Source organism: Hemiscyllium ocellatum, chromosome 11 (assembly GCF_020745735.1).
Source record: "Hemiscyllium ocellatum isolate sHemOce1 chromosome 11, sHemOce1.pat.X.cur, whole genome shotgun sequence".
In the NCBI taxonomy this organism is placed as follows: Eukaryota; Metazoa; Chordata; class Chondrichthyes; order Orectolobiformes; family Hemiscylliidae; genus Hemiscyllium; species Hemiscyllium ocellatum.
This window is the reverse complement of record NC_083411.1, coordinates 18,798,393-18,814,639: the sequence shown is the minus strand read 5'-3', so window position 1 is coordinate 18,814,639 and position 16,247 is coordinate 18,798,393. Positions and strand designations below refer to the sequence as shown.

The following is a 16,247-nucleotide window of genomic DNA, read 5'->3' as shown; positions in this document are numbered from 1 at the left end:
CCCTTCATTACATTAGAGCCTGTCTGGATATCAGAAACTTTGCTATTTGTGCTACATTCCCCTGAGAGTCCATCACCTCCTACGTTTTCCAAAACAGCATACGTGTTTTAAATTATGCTGTTTTGAAAAATATAGGGGGTGATGGATTCTCAGGGGAATCATCCAGACTCAAAACGTTAAATTAATCTCAATCCATGGATGCTGTCCGACTAACTGTGATTTCCAGCATTTTTGTTTTCACTACAGATTCCATCATCTGCAACAATTTGCTCCTGCAGTTGTTATGGTGTTATGAAAGTGATATGAAAGTGTTAGACACCCTGTTATTGAAGATGGTCAATGCCAGGTGTTTGTGTGGTACATGTGTGGTACAAAGTGACATTTTAATGCAAATTAATGCATTTATCCGGCTGCCATGATGCAAATAAATTGAGTTTAACCTGTACCTTCAGGTCTATAATGTTTGACCATGGTACAAATTGTGTTTCAGAGGTTACTTAGAGACTAGTTGTAGCTTTTTAGGTAAGTTTGCAAACTAATGCAAGTTGTAAATCTGAATCAGGAGAAATCACTAGAAAAATCAAGCCTTTCCAAAATAATTAGAACACTCTGGGCTTGATTTTCAGAAGGACATGGGAGCCATTTTAAAATGATAGGCAGAAGCCTACTCCAGGATTTTTGCCCAGTTCCTAGCATCTCCAATTTTTGCTGGTGCAATTAGTAAGCTCATACCCTTCACTCCTGTTTGGGCTCTCTCATAAAAAGAGTGAATTTGTTTACAAAGGTGAGGAGAAATGTTGACTTTGCTTGACTGACATGTATATGAGCTTATGATGACTTATTCTTTTCTGTTATCTCTTTTTTTTGATACCTCAATGTGTATTTGCAGAAGGTTAAGAAGTGTCAGGAGTTTAAAGCTCCTGTACTGACACTTCATTGGTCTGTGTGGCAATTTTTCCGGTATTATTGGAACATTAGTCCTTTTCCACTGCCATAGCAAAGGTTTCTCAATTCACCAGCCATTGTTATATCAGGGACATAGATGGAATCCTGTATCACTGTCGGGGATATTCCATAGTTTTCTTTCTTATCAGAAAATAGAAGGAGTGGGCTTGTGGCTTTGGGCTAATGGGATTCTTAATGCTGCAGGGAGACATTAATGACAAACACATGTCTGTAAAGATCCCAGATGTAATTGGGAAGATAGACTAGAAATGCTGCATCAGAATGTGTTTGGGGGGCACAAAGCACGTATTGGTGATGGCCTGCTATCTAAGCAGAAGTCACAGTACTCTTCAACCTGAGGGAATGAGCAATTCCAAAAATCTTCAGACCGGCACAATGACAAAGGACATCTCCATAAATTTTATTCATTATTCCCATGTATTATATGACCATTGTGCTATGTTGGGAATGAAACAGCTACGTTGTGAAACAAAAGATTGGGAACCTGAAACAACAATTTCACTCCTTGTGGGAGAGTCCTCCGATACTTAGAAGTGTAGGTGGTCAAGTTCAAGGTACTCTGCAATGTCCTCCACAGCCTGTCATTACCCAGGAGTCTTTAGCCATCATGCATTGGGAAGAGGAGGCAGAAGAAAATCGAGCAGGAAGAAGGAATTGAGCCCTCATTGGTCCGGAAGGGCTACCTATGAACATAGACTAGCTCTCTGGTCCTTTTAAATTTTCAATCCCTCATCATTATTGCTCCAAAATTTCTATTTTTTAATTAATCTGTTACTTACCTTAGCATCTTCTTGTCCAAGATCATAAAACTGAAGCCACCAACAAAAAAAAATGCTTTCATAACAATTTTGTCCCACAGCATTCATACACATATAATTGGTTTACCCACCCTTCTGCATCCTCTTTGTGTCTGTTGTGCTGTTTCTCCCAGATGCTACGGCACAGCTCGCGACTTTCCTTGGAACGGAGTTTAGATACCCTTGAAGGCTGATTTCAAGTACCACTTGTGGGCAGCTGCAGTCTAAGCTTGGTGGCTGAAAGAAAATGGCAAAGGCACTAGTTGAATTGCAGTTGTAGGATCAAAAATGGTGTTGAAGGACAGCAGGTTTCCATACCATCGAGCTACTATCACATCCTCTGGGTAACACCTGAATAATTCTAATAATCTGCTGATGGACGGATTAATAAAACTGTTGTGCAGCAATTGAATACTGGAATCTACATCCCTGCTGGCGGTTAGTCTGGTCCTCTATGACAAGCACTACATAAGAACTAGGAGCACAAGTTGACAATTCAGGTCCTTAAGCCTACTTTTCCATTTAATACAGTCATGGGTGTCCATATTTCAACATCAACTCCACTTTCCTGCCTGTTTCCATAATGCTTTAACCTATCACTATTTAAAAATCTATATATCTCTTCCTTAAATGTATTCAGTGCCCTGCGTCAATAGATTCATGACCCTTTGAGATAAGTAATTCTTCCTCATCTTTGTTTTAGATCCACCACCTTTTAGCCTAAAGACGTGACCTCTCATTCTTAATTGACCACAAGAGGAAACATAAACTTTGTCAATTCTCCTTAGTATCATATACACAGTGGGTCTCTTAAGTTCAATCTGTGTTCCCTTTCCTTCAGCTATTGTTTGGTGCTGGGATGTTACCCACCAGGTCAGTGCTAAATCACAGATGGATCTTCAAGTGATTCGGAGTTAGCCACCATGCCCATTATGAATGGATTTGCTTCAAGCTCTGCACAAAACACAATGCCAAATTAGAGCCAAACTCTACCATCCTCCTGAACAAAGGGAACAGGCTTTCTGGAAGCCCTGCCAAAGCACTGAGCATATCTCACTGTGCTTATCTACAGTTTCTCTGTATGATACCTTCACCTGAGTCTCCTGGGTCATGACTTAGCTGTAACCTCTCCCTTTGGGGAGCTGACACATGAACTCTCCTTTTGTCCTGATCAGGCTGCTGTCCATTTGTACCTGGTGTCTCACTGTGGACAGATCTCAACTCTGTACTATCCTCTGTGATTCACATAGTGCCTGAATTTGACGTTGCGTCTGCATTCCAGAGGCAAAGTGAGTGTTTCTTAGAGGTCAATTTTAGTTTTCACTCTCATTCACAAGGCTATATTAGCTGGCCAAACAGCAGTTCAGAAGGGGATGGTCAGTTGAATTAATCAGTGTGAGATGGAAACCATCAAAGTCACACCATCTGCAGCTTTCACTTCACTTCAGATCACAGAATGAAGGTGAGGTGGGATTTCAGAAAGGAAGTAAGTGATATGAATGTGTTCAGTACCAGGCTCTGGATTGCTTTGAAGCCTGAACAAAGCTCTATGTGATTAAAGTTTCCACTTTTATTTTCTGTACTGTAAACAGATAGGCTTTGTTTGTTTCAGCTGTTCCCATGCCATGGAATACCATTTCTTCCAGAAGTCTTTGGTGCAGTTGTGCCCATCATCGTCTAGTTTTACTCTGTTCCTCCCTGTTATGGGGCTGTTTTAAAAAAAAATGTTAGAAGATTGATGAGGGTTCAAGAAGAAAGCACTGCCTGGTACCATAAAGGAAAATCTGAAAGCATTTTATAAATATAATAGGGATAAATGAACAATCAGGAAAAGAGTCGGGCTTATTATGGTGGGCGGCACGGTGGCACAGTGGTTAGCACTGCTGTCTCACAGCGCCTGAGACCCGGGTTCAATTCCCAACTCAGGCGACTGACTGTGTGGAGTTTGCACGTTCTCCCCGTGTCGGCGTGGGTTTCCTCCAGGTGCTCCGGTTTCCTCCCACAGTCCAAAGATGTGCGGGTCAGGTGAATTGGCCATGCTCAATTGCCCATAGTGTTAGGTAATAGGTAAATGTAGGGGTATGGGTGGGTTGTGCTTCGGCGGGTCGGTGTGGACTTGTTGGGTCGAAGGGCCTGTTTCCACACTGTAAGTAATCTAATTATGGACCAAAGTGTGTAGCCAGAAGAAATAGCTGAGGCTTTAAATAAGTACTTTGCATCTATTCCCAATAGAGAAAGACAGTATAGGGAACTGTGTTACACTTAAACAAATTAGGATTTAGAGAGAGAGGAGGTATTAGTGGTTTTAGCAAGGTGAAATTGATCTCCTCCCAAACCCAGATGAAATGTGTCCAAAGCTGTTGTGGGAAGCAAGGGAGGAAATGTTAGGGGTTCTGACATTAATTTTCAAACTCTCTCTGACCACAGGAGGGATGCCAAAAGGCTGGAGGATAGCTCACGTAATAACCATTATTCAAGAATGGATACTCAGTCTAACAACTGTTATAAGAAACCTATTGGAAAAAGCTCTCAGAGAGTGAATAAATCTCAATTTGTAGAGGCAAGGATTAATCAAGGTAGTTAGCATATATTTGTAAGGGGAAGTCCTGTCTAACAAGTTTGATTGGATTTTTCAAGGAGGTGACGAGGTGTGTAGATGAGATTAGTGCAGTTGATGTAGTTTCCTTGGACTTCTGGAAGGCCTTTGTCAAAGTTTTGCATGGCAGTTTGGTTAAGAAGCTAACAACCAATGAAATTCAAGGCAATTTGGCAAAAATGGATCTAAAGTTGTCTTAATGACAGGAAGTAGAGTGATGTTTAAAGGGTGTTTTTCTAACTGGAAGCAGAAACCCACCAGTGTACAATAAGGTTCAATGCTGAGTTTGTTGTGTGGATTAAAGATTAATAAGTAAGTTGTGCTTGTGATAATATTTCTGAGATATATGATAATCTGGATGTCAATACTTTTGAAATAAAGTTACATAGATAAATGCTGCTTTCACATCATGTTGTGAAATTTTATTGACTAAATTTCACTGTGTCATTGCCAGTTCCAGTTGAAGGTCTGAAAAATCAGAAATACTTTGATGAGCTGCGATTGAACTACATTCAGGAACTAGACAGAGTGATTTCCTTTCAAGGAAAAGATACCACAAACAATCCACAACGTTTTTATCAACTAACGAAGCTCTTGGACTCATTGCAGATAGTAAGTTATGGTTCTGTTTATTGATACTTTGTTTAGATCAGACAAAGTCAGTACATGTTGCTCAATAATCTGATGATACTGCTACGGATTTTTCACACAAACATGGTATCAAGTGAAATAATCTTATTGTTAAGCAGACAAATGTCTCACGTGAAACTGGATCAAACTCTAGCTTTGACTTCTTCATATGAAGGCTATTGGCAAGCCACTAGAGGTTGCTGCTGCTCCTGTGCTTACTGGAGCACTTTTTTCTCCTCAGTTTCTCTCCCCCTTTGTTATACAGTGGCTACAATGGTAGTAACCTTTGCAATGACTTGATCATTAGTCCTTGTACAACTTGGAAGAACAGCTCCAACTCACGAATGACCAGGTCCCTGACTAATTTCAGTGCAGCTTCCTGATTGACTTACAGCATATATCCGAATGGTTTGTACTGGACCTGCAAAACTGACCATGGTACGTTCACTGGACTATTAATGATATGGAACCCCTAACCCTGACTGCCCAAGCAGTTGAATGACCATATCCAATCCCATGGACTGTGCTCAGACAGTGCCCTTCTTTTAATGCGCCAGTAGTCCCTGACTGATGGCAATCTCCTGGTCATGACTGAGGACCAGGCACTTTATACTTTGGGACGTGGTTATTTTGTTGAAGCACATTTTGTGTTTGCCACGTAGGTTCTTGCCACATGCTGCAGGTATGACATTGATGTAGAATTTACATCAAGAATTTACAACTTTCATACAATTTAAGGTAGGTAGGTTCTTGATTAATAAGGTGATCAAGGTTTACAAGGAGAAGGCAAGAGAATGGGATTGAGAAACATATTGGCATCAAGATCAAGTGGTAGAACAGACTCATTTGACTGCATGACCTAATTCTGCTTTTGTCTTATGGCCTGTGGTTTAACGTCTCCATCCCTTGAATGATCACTGTGGTAAACATGGCAGACTATCTGATGTGGCGCCAATGGTAAAAGGCAAGGCAAAACGGAAGTCATTTAAGGCTGTAAAGTTCTGAATGTGGCAAAATATTACAAAAAAGCAAGGTAGGTATACTGTGAGCATCCAAAGAGGCAAAGTGAGTGAATGAGAGTTAAGAGAGCAAGCAAAGCATCTTGAGGAACACCTGCTCCGAAACAATATTTGGTTACCTGTCCCAGTGCACAAAGTAGCCTGTCAGCAGTATCACAATGCAAGATCTTGATGCTCTCCAAATGCAACATTGAAGTTGCTATCTGTATTCTAAGTGGTTTGGAGTGATAATCGAGTGAGATTGGTGTGTCTCCATTGCCAGCCTTCACTGATGAGGTGTGCAGGCAGTTGCTGTCCATGGTGTCTAACGTGAGATACTGGGGACTATGGGCCAAGATAGAAGCCCAATGGAATAAGAAGTGAGCTGAAACTGTGAGGTATAAGCTCTGAATTTCATGTTGAGAATTGTCACCACATAATTCGTCTTCATTGCATGGGAGAATGGAAAATTGCATATAAATGAGATTAGGTACTAATGAAATGTAAATGCATGCAAATAGCCCTCTTTCTGCCCGCAAGCAAGATTCCTATCTCACTGTTCAAACTTTGGGTGTTTTTTTACCTTGAAAATCTCATTTTTCTGATCTTTCCACATTATCCCAACTGACTGACCTTTACCACATTTTTTAACAGCTGGTAAAATCAAACCCTATATTTTAAAAATGCAGGTGCAGTAAGCAGTAAAGAAGGCAAATGGTATGTTGGCCTTCGTAGCAAGAGGATTTGAATAAAGAGCAGGGATGTCTTGCTGCAAGTGTACTGAGCCTTGGTGAGACCACATCCAGAACCTCGTGTAGAATTTTGGTGTGACAGAGTCAGAGTCATAGAGATATATAGCACGGAAACAGACCCTTCGGTCCAATTCATCCATATTGCCCAGATATCCTAACCTAACCTAGTTCCACTAGCCAGCACCCAGCCCACATTCCTCCAAACCCTTCCTATTCATATATCCATCCAGATGCCTTTTAAGTTTTGCAGTTGTACTAGCCTCCACCACTTCCTCTGGCAGCTCATTCCGTACACGCACTACTCTCTGCATGCAAAAGTTGCCTCTTTGGTCTCTTTTATATCTTTCCCCTCACACCCTAAATCTATGCCCTCTAATTCTGGACGCCCACACCCCAGGGAAAAGACTGCCTATTTATCCTGTCCATGCCTTTCATGATTTTATAAACCTCTATAAGATCACCTCTCAGCCTCGGATACTTCAGGGAAAACAGCCCTAGCCTATTCAGCCTCTCCCTATAGCTCAAATCCTCTAACCCTGGCAATATCCTTGTAAATCTTTTCTGAACCCTTTCACATTTCACAATTTCCTTCCAATAGGAAGGAGACCAGAATTGCATTCAATATTCCAACAGTGGCCTAACCAATGTCCTGTACAGCCACAGCATGACCTCCCAACTCCTGTACTTAATACTCTGACCAGTAAAGGAAAACATATCAAACACGTATCTTATCTACTTGCGACTCTACTTTCAAGGAGCTATGAACCTGCGCTCCAAGGTCTCTTTGTTCAGCAATACTCCCGAGGACCTTACCATTAATTGTGTAAGTCCTGCTAAGATTTGCTTTCCCAAGTTTTTTCCTTGGGCAATAGGAGTCCAGAACTAGATGGCATAGTTTAGGAGGAGAGGGGAAAGATATAAAAGAGACCTAAGGGACAACTTTTTCACGCAGAGGGTGTTATATGTATGGAAGGAGCTGCCAGAGGAAGTGGTGGAGGCTAATACAATTGCACCATTTAAAAGGCATCTGGATGGGTATGTGAACGGGAAAGTTTTGGAGGGATATGGGCCGTGTGCTGGCAGGTGGGACTAGATTGAGTTGGGATATCTAGTTGGCATGGACAAGTTGGACCGAAGGGTCTGTTTCCATGCTGTACATCTCTGTTACTCTATGACTATTTTTAGTATGCAAACAGAAACTGCTTGAGTAACTCAAGCCTAGCAGTATCTTGTGGGGAGAAAAACAGAGGTATGTTCTAAGTCCATTTGACTCTTCTTCACTTTGCTTGATACCAGTTTGGATGTCAGCCAGTTCATGGGACTCAAGTTGGACTCTCAAGTTCAACTCTGTTTCTCTCTCCACAGATGCTGCCAGAGCTCCTTCGTTTCTCCTGCATTTTTGTTATTTTTTTAATTTCAGCTGTCCAATGTCTGTAGTACTTTGTTTTTATTTCATGGTTAATATTCAATTTATCAACTAAACAACTCACATATTATGTATTTACCATTCTCATTAATTAGCTGTTTGGAAGTACTCAACTTGACTGTTGCTGAAAAGATAGACATATTTTGTCAAATCTTTTCACCATTGGCTCATCAGGACAATTCACTTGAATACCACTTTTTGGGAAAAACCAGCATTTACGCTGGATAAGATGAGAGTGATGATTTGTTGGCAAGGGAGCTCTGATTGGTCGAGAAATTCCGATTAAGAATGTACCATTTAAGGTGATTGGCAGTTAGCTGCCTGGGCACTGTGAGACCACCAGGTAGGTTTAGGCATTGTCCTGAAAAATGAACTGTGAATGGCTGCCACCTATTTTGTTGAATTAAAAGTTCTGCCAAAATGTGTTTTTTTCAACAATTCTTAGCCAGTAGTAATGAGACTGAAATAGCTGCACTGAGGCTGGTATCCTGTCAGCAAGTCTCCCTGTATTTACATGTGTACAGTACACTGCTATGGCTAGCCAGCTTGGCGTCACTGCCTGAACTGAGGAGATTCTGAATCTCCTGTTTATTTTTTTTTGATGTTACAACATTTTATGTGACAATTCTTAACAAATAACCCAATACCACCAGAAGGTCCAAAAAGGTTTACATAAATCAGATGGGTAAGGCTAAGAGACAGCGATGACAGCCTTCTCCCCGCCCCCCCCCCCCTCCCCCCCCCCCACCTCCACCTCCACCTCTAGCTACATTTCTTTCCTCCTACCAACCAGATCTCAGGGAAGTGAATCAGCATCCCTTAGCCAGCATCCTGGTGCTCAGCGGTGCAGGTAGTCTCACCTGTCCCAAGATGCCAACTTTCGTTTTAGTGCTGCTTTCTTCTGAAGGACCAGCCTTATGTTCGCCTGGCCTTTCCACCAGTGGGCTGGCAAGGTACAGTGGAGCATTCGACACATAGCACAACAGTCTGCGCGTGGCTGAACACTGTAGTGATTTTATAGCAACCAGGATATTTGACATCCATGAAGTACGAGTTGGGGCTTTGCACCAAACATTTCTTCTTGTGTTTCCTCTTCTCCTCCTCGGGAGAGGGATGTAGTAGATCTTTCGCCAAAGGCATGTTGAATGTGGAAGCGCCGGCGTGGAAAAGCAATCTCCTGTTTATATTTTTTTTCTTTTTTTCTTCTTTTTTTTTCTTTCTTTTTTTGGTTTTTTTTTCTAACCGGGAAAACACCCAAGTGGCCAGTGACAAGCAGTGCCCATGCACTGTTTATTTTTTTTTAATCCAGGAAGAAAGGAAACACCCGAGTGGCCAGTGACAAGCAGTGCCCTTCACAAAAGGCAATGCTGTGTGAACGGTCCTGTTTTTTTTTCTTTTAGCACCCATGGTGTGTGTGTGCAGCTGTGAGACACAGTGAGAGACAAGGTGTACAAATCTTTATTCAATTTCCACCACCAGGAAAAGTAGGAAAACACCCGAGTGGCCTGTGACAAGCAGTGCCCTTCACATCAAAGGGCAATGCTGTGTGAACAAACAGTGAAGGGGAGGGCAGGGACTAAATCAAAATAGAGTTGGAGGGGGAAATGATGCACTCCACTCCCTGCGGCGCCCACCTCTCCCTGAACAACTCCAGGGTGTTGGTGGACACCGCGTGCTCCTTCTCCAAGGACACCCGGGCCCTAAAATCTCCTGTTTATATTGGTCAGCCAGGACTTCCTGATTGGTCCAGGTTGCCGACCCCATTCAGGGATCTCAGTCAACGAGATCCACCTGGTTCCAGTCAGAACAGAGGCATAACTTAATGAAGTACTAAAAATAAGTGCTGTTCGGGTGCAAATCAGTGCATCAATTTTCAAACTTACTCATTTTGGTATAATGCAGGGATCCTGAGAAGAATCCATTTGTCCACAGAAGGAACTGAACAACTGGAGGGTCAGTCAACTAGGTTATTCTCCCACACCTCTTTGATCAACCTCAGAGTGGTATTAGGAAAGATCTGATAGCAAACTTCCTCTCAGCTATTTTGATCTTCCACTGTCATGGTACAAACATTAGGCAAAAATTGAGTTATTTGAGTGATCTTCAGCTATACTTATTTTGCGTGTCTAAATTTTAGTAGGATAGCTAGTTGACACAGTTCTGCTTGAGTAATTGGGAATAAATTTTGCATACGTAGCTTAAACTCAATATATCAATTTTGTTACAAAATATACTATCGTCAGAAAGATTAAATTAATTATAAACCATACACTTTAATTATGTGAGCAGCACGGTGGCTCAGTGGTTAGCACTGTTGCCTCACAGCACCAGGGACCTGGTTGAATTCCAGCCTCAGGTGACTGTGCAGAGTTTGCATGTTCTCCCCGTGTCTGCTCTGTTTCCTCTCTCAGTCCAAAGATGTGCGGTTTAGGTGAATTGATCATAGTCTTCAGGGATGTGTAGGCTAGGTGTATTAGTCAGGGGAAATGTAGAGTAATTGGATAGGGAAATGGATTTGGGTGGGATACTCTTTGGAGGGTTGGTGCGGACTTGTTGGGCCAAATGGCCTGTGTCCACACTAGGGATTCTAATTGCAAATTGTTGTGAGCGTAACAGCCAGTAACACAATTGATTTTGTTGCAATTATCAAGTTATTTGAGTAATAAATTAATCTTATTGCAGCATTATTTTCAAATTGAAATGTTCAGGTGCCCATGTCAAAAAATTATTTTAAGACATCTGCTGTACAGATATTAATTGTCAGAAAGAGATAACAGGATCTGGATTTAGTGTGGTATGTTAATCACAGAATTCACAATTGTGGGATTAAAAGCATAGTTTGTTACAAATTGTAAAATGACTATTTTTGCTGGCATGTTATTATTCAAATATGCAATGTGAATTATAATTATTAAAATAATATAATGGAAACAAAAATCTTCTTGCTAATATTTGATTTGTTTACCAATTTTTTCCTATATTTTTAACAGACAGTGAGGAAACTCCATCAGTTTACATTCGATCTATTTGTTCAGTCTCAGACTCTGAGCGTCCACTTCCCTGAAATGATGGCAGAGATAATCTCTGCCCAGGTACCAAAGATCCTCGCTGGTATGGCCAAACCGATTCTTTTTCATGAACAGTGATGTTCATTGCTTACATATGTTATACTGCCTGTAACTGTACTACCTAGAGTTTATCTTGTTTTCAAATTCATCAGTTCAGTCAAATGCTATATGTGTTCTGATAAAGAAATGAAAGAAGTTGTACAAAATCTACCTTTATTTCCAGTGGTCAGTTGACCACCTAGTTACAGAGTTGGTCATGTTATACAACCAATCTGAGGTAGGCAAGTTGTAATCTTATTGACTCGTTACTATGTTGGACCACACAAATTACTGGTTGATACCTTGGTTACATTTAGTAAGAATCAGCTGCATTCACCTCTTTATTGGTCTTTCGGAGTAGTTCCATTTACTGATTTTTACTTAAAGCTACCTACATTATTTTTATTATTTTGAAACTACCTGTTTTCATTTTATATCCTTAAAACATATCAGATATCAATTTTGCCTGATGTTAACTATTGCCTCATATCATGTTTCATTGCATTTATACAAAAAATGTTAAGAAGCAAAATCTGATGTAAATTGCATTTACTTTTAAAATTTGCACTAAAATATTTCCTTTCCTGAATGCCAGAAAAGAAGTATCTGTTACGATAGGATTGTAGGATGGTTCCAGAATTATTAAATTAATTTTTCTTATTTGCCAGAATTCATTTTAATGTTAAAAACATTCATTCAAAAGCATAGAATCAGAAAATGTATAAGTTTGGATCCGACTATTTCATATTGCGTTTTTAAAGAATGCTGAAGTACTATGCTGTTTTGTGCAAACTTTGGTATCTGGTGTTCGTGCTTAATTGATGGATTTGAGTGTTTGCCTTGTCAACGTAACAAACAGTAGAATCCCACATTTTATATCTACCAAAGCTTTTTTAAAAATTTAAATGAGGTTTCTGTAATACACTTCTATTTAAATAATCCATACAGTACAGCACAGTACTGACTGCATATTTGATTATTTAACCTGAATTTTTGTGTGCCAAAATTTATTTTATTCAGACCACACTGAGAAGGAGAAGTTAGTGAGTGAAACATTTTGCCTTTAAATAATGCAGGTAAAATTGACCTCGCAAAAAAAGGGACACATTATTGAATTCCTCTTGTTACTTAAAAATTGCAAGCATTTTCTTTGGTACGTTATTTTCTTGGCAACAGGAAATTTAATTTTAAATCACCAATTTGTTAATCGTGTGCAAAGGCATTACAAAACCACTTCCAAACACATCGTAAATATATTTATCTGTATGATACCATTATATTTGCACCGTATTTGGCTTACTGAAAACCATTTAAGTTATTGTTGCTTTTTCTGAAAAAATGATGTATGAATGTAGGCCATTTGGTAAAGTATCTGGCATTCATAGAAAAAGGCATTGATGCCAGTGAAACTTTCAAAAATAATTACAACAGTCCTTTTTTTATTTTAAGATGTGCATGTTATTAAGCATTTAGTGTCTGCAAAAAAGAAAATGGTGTAAATTTCTAAACTTAATAGAGAGTAAAAATATAGAGACAATGCATTTTTCCATTTGCAGTACTTTCAAAACTAAATGTCTTGTGTAAAAATGTTACTGTAGGGCTAAAAAAGTTAAGCATTTTTTTCTTCTTCTGTGCACAGCACCAGTATACTGCATACCTTGTTTGGACTTCTTTCTGAATTAAAATTTCTTATTTTCAGTGCAGCCAAAAGGCAGGCGAAAACTAGGTGTACAATTCTACAAGCAAATTCTTTAACAAAAAAATTGTATTTTTGGAGGGGGGTGTGGGAAAGAAAGAGGAATGCACTTGTTATTATTTTTAAGCAAATTAAAAGAACTTTTATTTTAAAATTACTTAGTTGTTGCTTTTCTTTTGGTATGCAGGATTGAAGTTGGCCTGTCTTTAGATTAGGCTATATTTTTGTTGTTGTGTTTGGTTGCAATATATTTTATAAATTGTCTCGATTTAGTTCCTTGGTCACTAAATCTGTGACTCCTAGTTACATGGAAGGCAGTAGGAGCAAAAAAAGGTCTTTTTTTGTTTTCTTCCCAAAAAACTAAATAGAGATTTTGTTGACCCAGAAAATAAATAGAAACTTTGAGAGCTATGGAATGGACCAGTGTATTTTGTCCAAGATTTACAAATAAATACTTAATGTTTACTCAACTTATATTCGGATATCTAAATTCTTTGGCTCATAACACTACTTACCTTCCAAACTCAGCTATTATAATGGCAGTTTATGCTGTGCATCAGGAAGAAATAAATATAATGAATCACTTTTCATTTGAAACAACTCTTTTTTTCATTGGCCTTTTCAGGCTGTGAAAGTGATTTGCAAAATTTATTTGAAAATATCTGGGATGTCCCAAAAGACAGTCATTCAAAATGCTCAAGATTGGAAGGTGCTAACATTTCAAAAATGGGGTAAGGATCAGTTAGAATGAATAGGTTATATTTTGTAAATGTACTAGACTTTATTAACCATGGTGAAATGTTAATAGAGCTTTAATTATCATGTGTACAATTGATACTGGAAACACTACTATGGCAAGCTAAAGGTATTTTTTATCCAATCATCCCTATTAAGCAGATAGTGCATAATGTATAGGAATTATAAAGATGCCTACCACTATGTTCCTCTCAGACAGCTATTCTTGTTGTGAATTAACATGTATGCTGTTGTCCTTTGATTTCACATTTACAAACTTTTTTTTTGGAAGATTACCTCTGATGTCCTAACAAATAATGATCACAAATTTGTAGGTGCCATCGCAAGTGCCTCTACAAATTTGTAAAAACAAATTGACACGCAAAGGAAAATGTATCTTCATATATTAAAATGCTGTCAGGTATTGATGGAACATGATGCTTAAATTATTTTTAACTGGAATATTGTTATTAAGAGCCGGTATTTCTGGTAAGGCATAGTGACATTCTTCTTCCCATATTTTCAACATTATTTCATGCTTCACATTACTAGTCACTGAATATTAAAGTCTACTAGTGTTCTAATCAGGACACAACTTTAATTCCTTTGTAATGTTTTAAAGTGGAGGTTGACTCCACTCTGATAACTAAAACTGAAATACCCAGAGAGGCTCATCTCGACTCATAATCTGTTAAATGAAGTGTGACATGTGGTATAATCTACGTCTCACCTTCCCTCCCCAAAACTGTTATAAAGGAGTTGTGAAATGAAATGAAATCCTTTCACTCACTCTATAACCATCTCACTCCAACAGTGCTGAAAATGTGTTGCTGGAAAAGCGCCGCAGGTCAGGCAGCATCCAAGGAGCAGGAGAATCGACATTTCGGGCATGAGCCCTTCTTCAGGAAGAAGGACTCATGCCTGAAACGTCAATTCTCCTCCTTGGATGCTGCCTGACCTGCTGTGCTTTTCCAGCAACACATTTTCAGCTCTGATCTCCAGCATCTGCAGTCCTCACTTTCTCCTCACTCCAACAGTGAACAAATTAATAGAACTACTAAGAAACCTTGAACTAAGAAACTAAGCAATTCCCCTCTAATGACTAACTGTTCACAATTTTATTTCATTATTTCCCAAATGAAATAAAATTCTAATGTTATGCTGTTCTAATAAATACAAGTCCCACTTATATAACAAAACAATAGAATTTAGTTTCTCAAAATTACAGCCAGGTTATGTCTTTCTGTGTCTTCTCCATTGATCCTCTTTCAGAAAAGCCTCCTCCATCAAATTCTTGCATCAGGATCACCTCTGTCTGCTGAATTCTGGTGTCAGGAATATTAGTTAAGAGTGCTGCTGTACCTTCAGGCAGATGGTATGTATTCTGAGAGCTCAAAAAGCTACTTTCTTCAGATGACAGTTTGTTCTCCATCAATGTTCAAATGCCCTCTTCTTTTATACCTTGGCCTATTAATTTCTTTACAATTGGATTGGTTCTAGATTGTCAAACCTATCAGATTTAAATTTAATTTGTTCCTAGTCTCCAAGTGCATGGTTTAAATTAATTGGCTAAGTTTAAAAATCTGTTGTCTTGGTAAAAATGGTTTTTGCCTGCTAACAGTATAACATTTTGATACAGTTGTTTCAATTCAAGCATAGAAACGCATCATCCTTTAGAAGGACCACACACTCTTCACCCTATTATTTTGCAACCATCATATTCTAATATTTTGTCTTCCAATCCACAAATACTCTACCCAACTTCGCAAAACGCCCCCTTAAGAAAAAGATGAACCATAGTGATGAAAAGATGGCTTCATTTTTTTATTTGAAATCTTAACGGCATTATTACTAGAGCCATAGGTCATTAATCTAAAGTTACACATTTCATTGTAATTCTATAAACATATAAATCATTGAACACTACCGTTTCTATCTTATATACACATTCTTTTCTTTTAAACCCACAATAATGTATCTGTAATAACATTTTCATGACCCACATGTGTAAATTAAATGTTTGTAACATAAGACTCCAAAGAAATAGTGGTCTGGTGTTCTTGTCATAAGAATGTCACTTCCGCCTTCTTGAATTCTGTTCAGGCTAAATTTGTAACAAACTTTGCCTTCCATTGTCTCTCAAAAACTCTGCTTGATGTGCCATGTGATCTGTCCATGAATAGCTGTAGATCACTAAGTCACCTATATTGATGACCCAGTTAGTTAATTCTGCCACAACTGTGTTCATAACTTTTTGACATGTGGCTTGTGCGTTCTTCATTCCAAAGGGCGGAACCTTAAACTGATATAGTCTATTTGGGGTTACAAAAGCAGAAACCTCCTTTGGTCTCTCAGACAAAGGTACTTTCCAGTAACCATGAAGCAGCTCCAACTTTGTCATATAAGTGGCTTGTCCACCTTTTTTCTGTACATCCTCCAGCCTTAGAATGAAGTATGATTCTGATTTAGTTATAGCATTGACCTTCTGATAATCTACACAGAATCAGTGAGTACCATCATGTTTGGGAATGAACACGACCGGCG

At 39.1% G+C, this 16,247-nt stretch overlaps 2 protein-coding genes across 4 annotated transcripts in view; one reads left to right on the top strand and one right to left on the bottom strand.

Annotated features, from left to right (window-relative positions):
* The window catches only part of ar (androgen receptor), a 209,383-nt gene extending 197,639 nt beyond the window's left edge, over nt 1-11,744 (top strand). For 2 of the 3 annotated variants that reach the window (XM_060832444.1, XM_060832446.1), the window contains exons 7-8: nt 4,814-4,971; nt 11,156-11,744. In XM_060832444.1, the coding sequence (XP_060688427.1) occupies nt 4,814-4,971; nt 11,156-11,311 (314 nt within the window). In that variant the 3' untranslated portion in view covers nt 11,312-11,744. Of the gene's footprint in view, nt 1-4,813; nt 4,972-10,067; nt 10,112-11,155 lie in introns of those variants that run through there. The other variant, XM_060832445.1, reaches the window with a different exon arrangement.
* On the bottom strand, nt 9,081-9,320 carry LOC132820377 (small ribosomal subunit protein eS27-like). Its single transcript, XM_060832447.1, has one exon. The coding sequence runs from the start codon at nt 9,303-9,305 to the stop codon at nt 9,081-9,083; it is 225 nt and encodes a 74-aa protein (XP_060688430.1). The 5' UTR covers nt 9,306-9,320.
* Nucleotides 11,745-16,247: the final 4,503 nt, after the last annotated feature.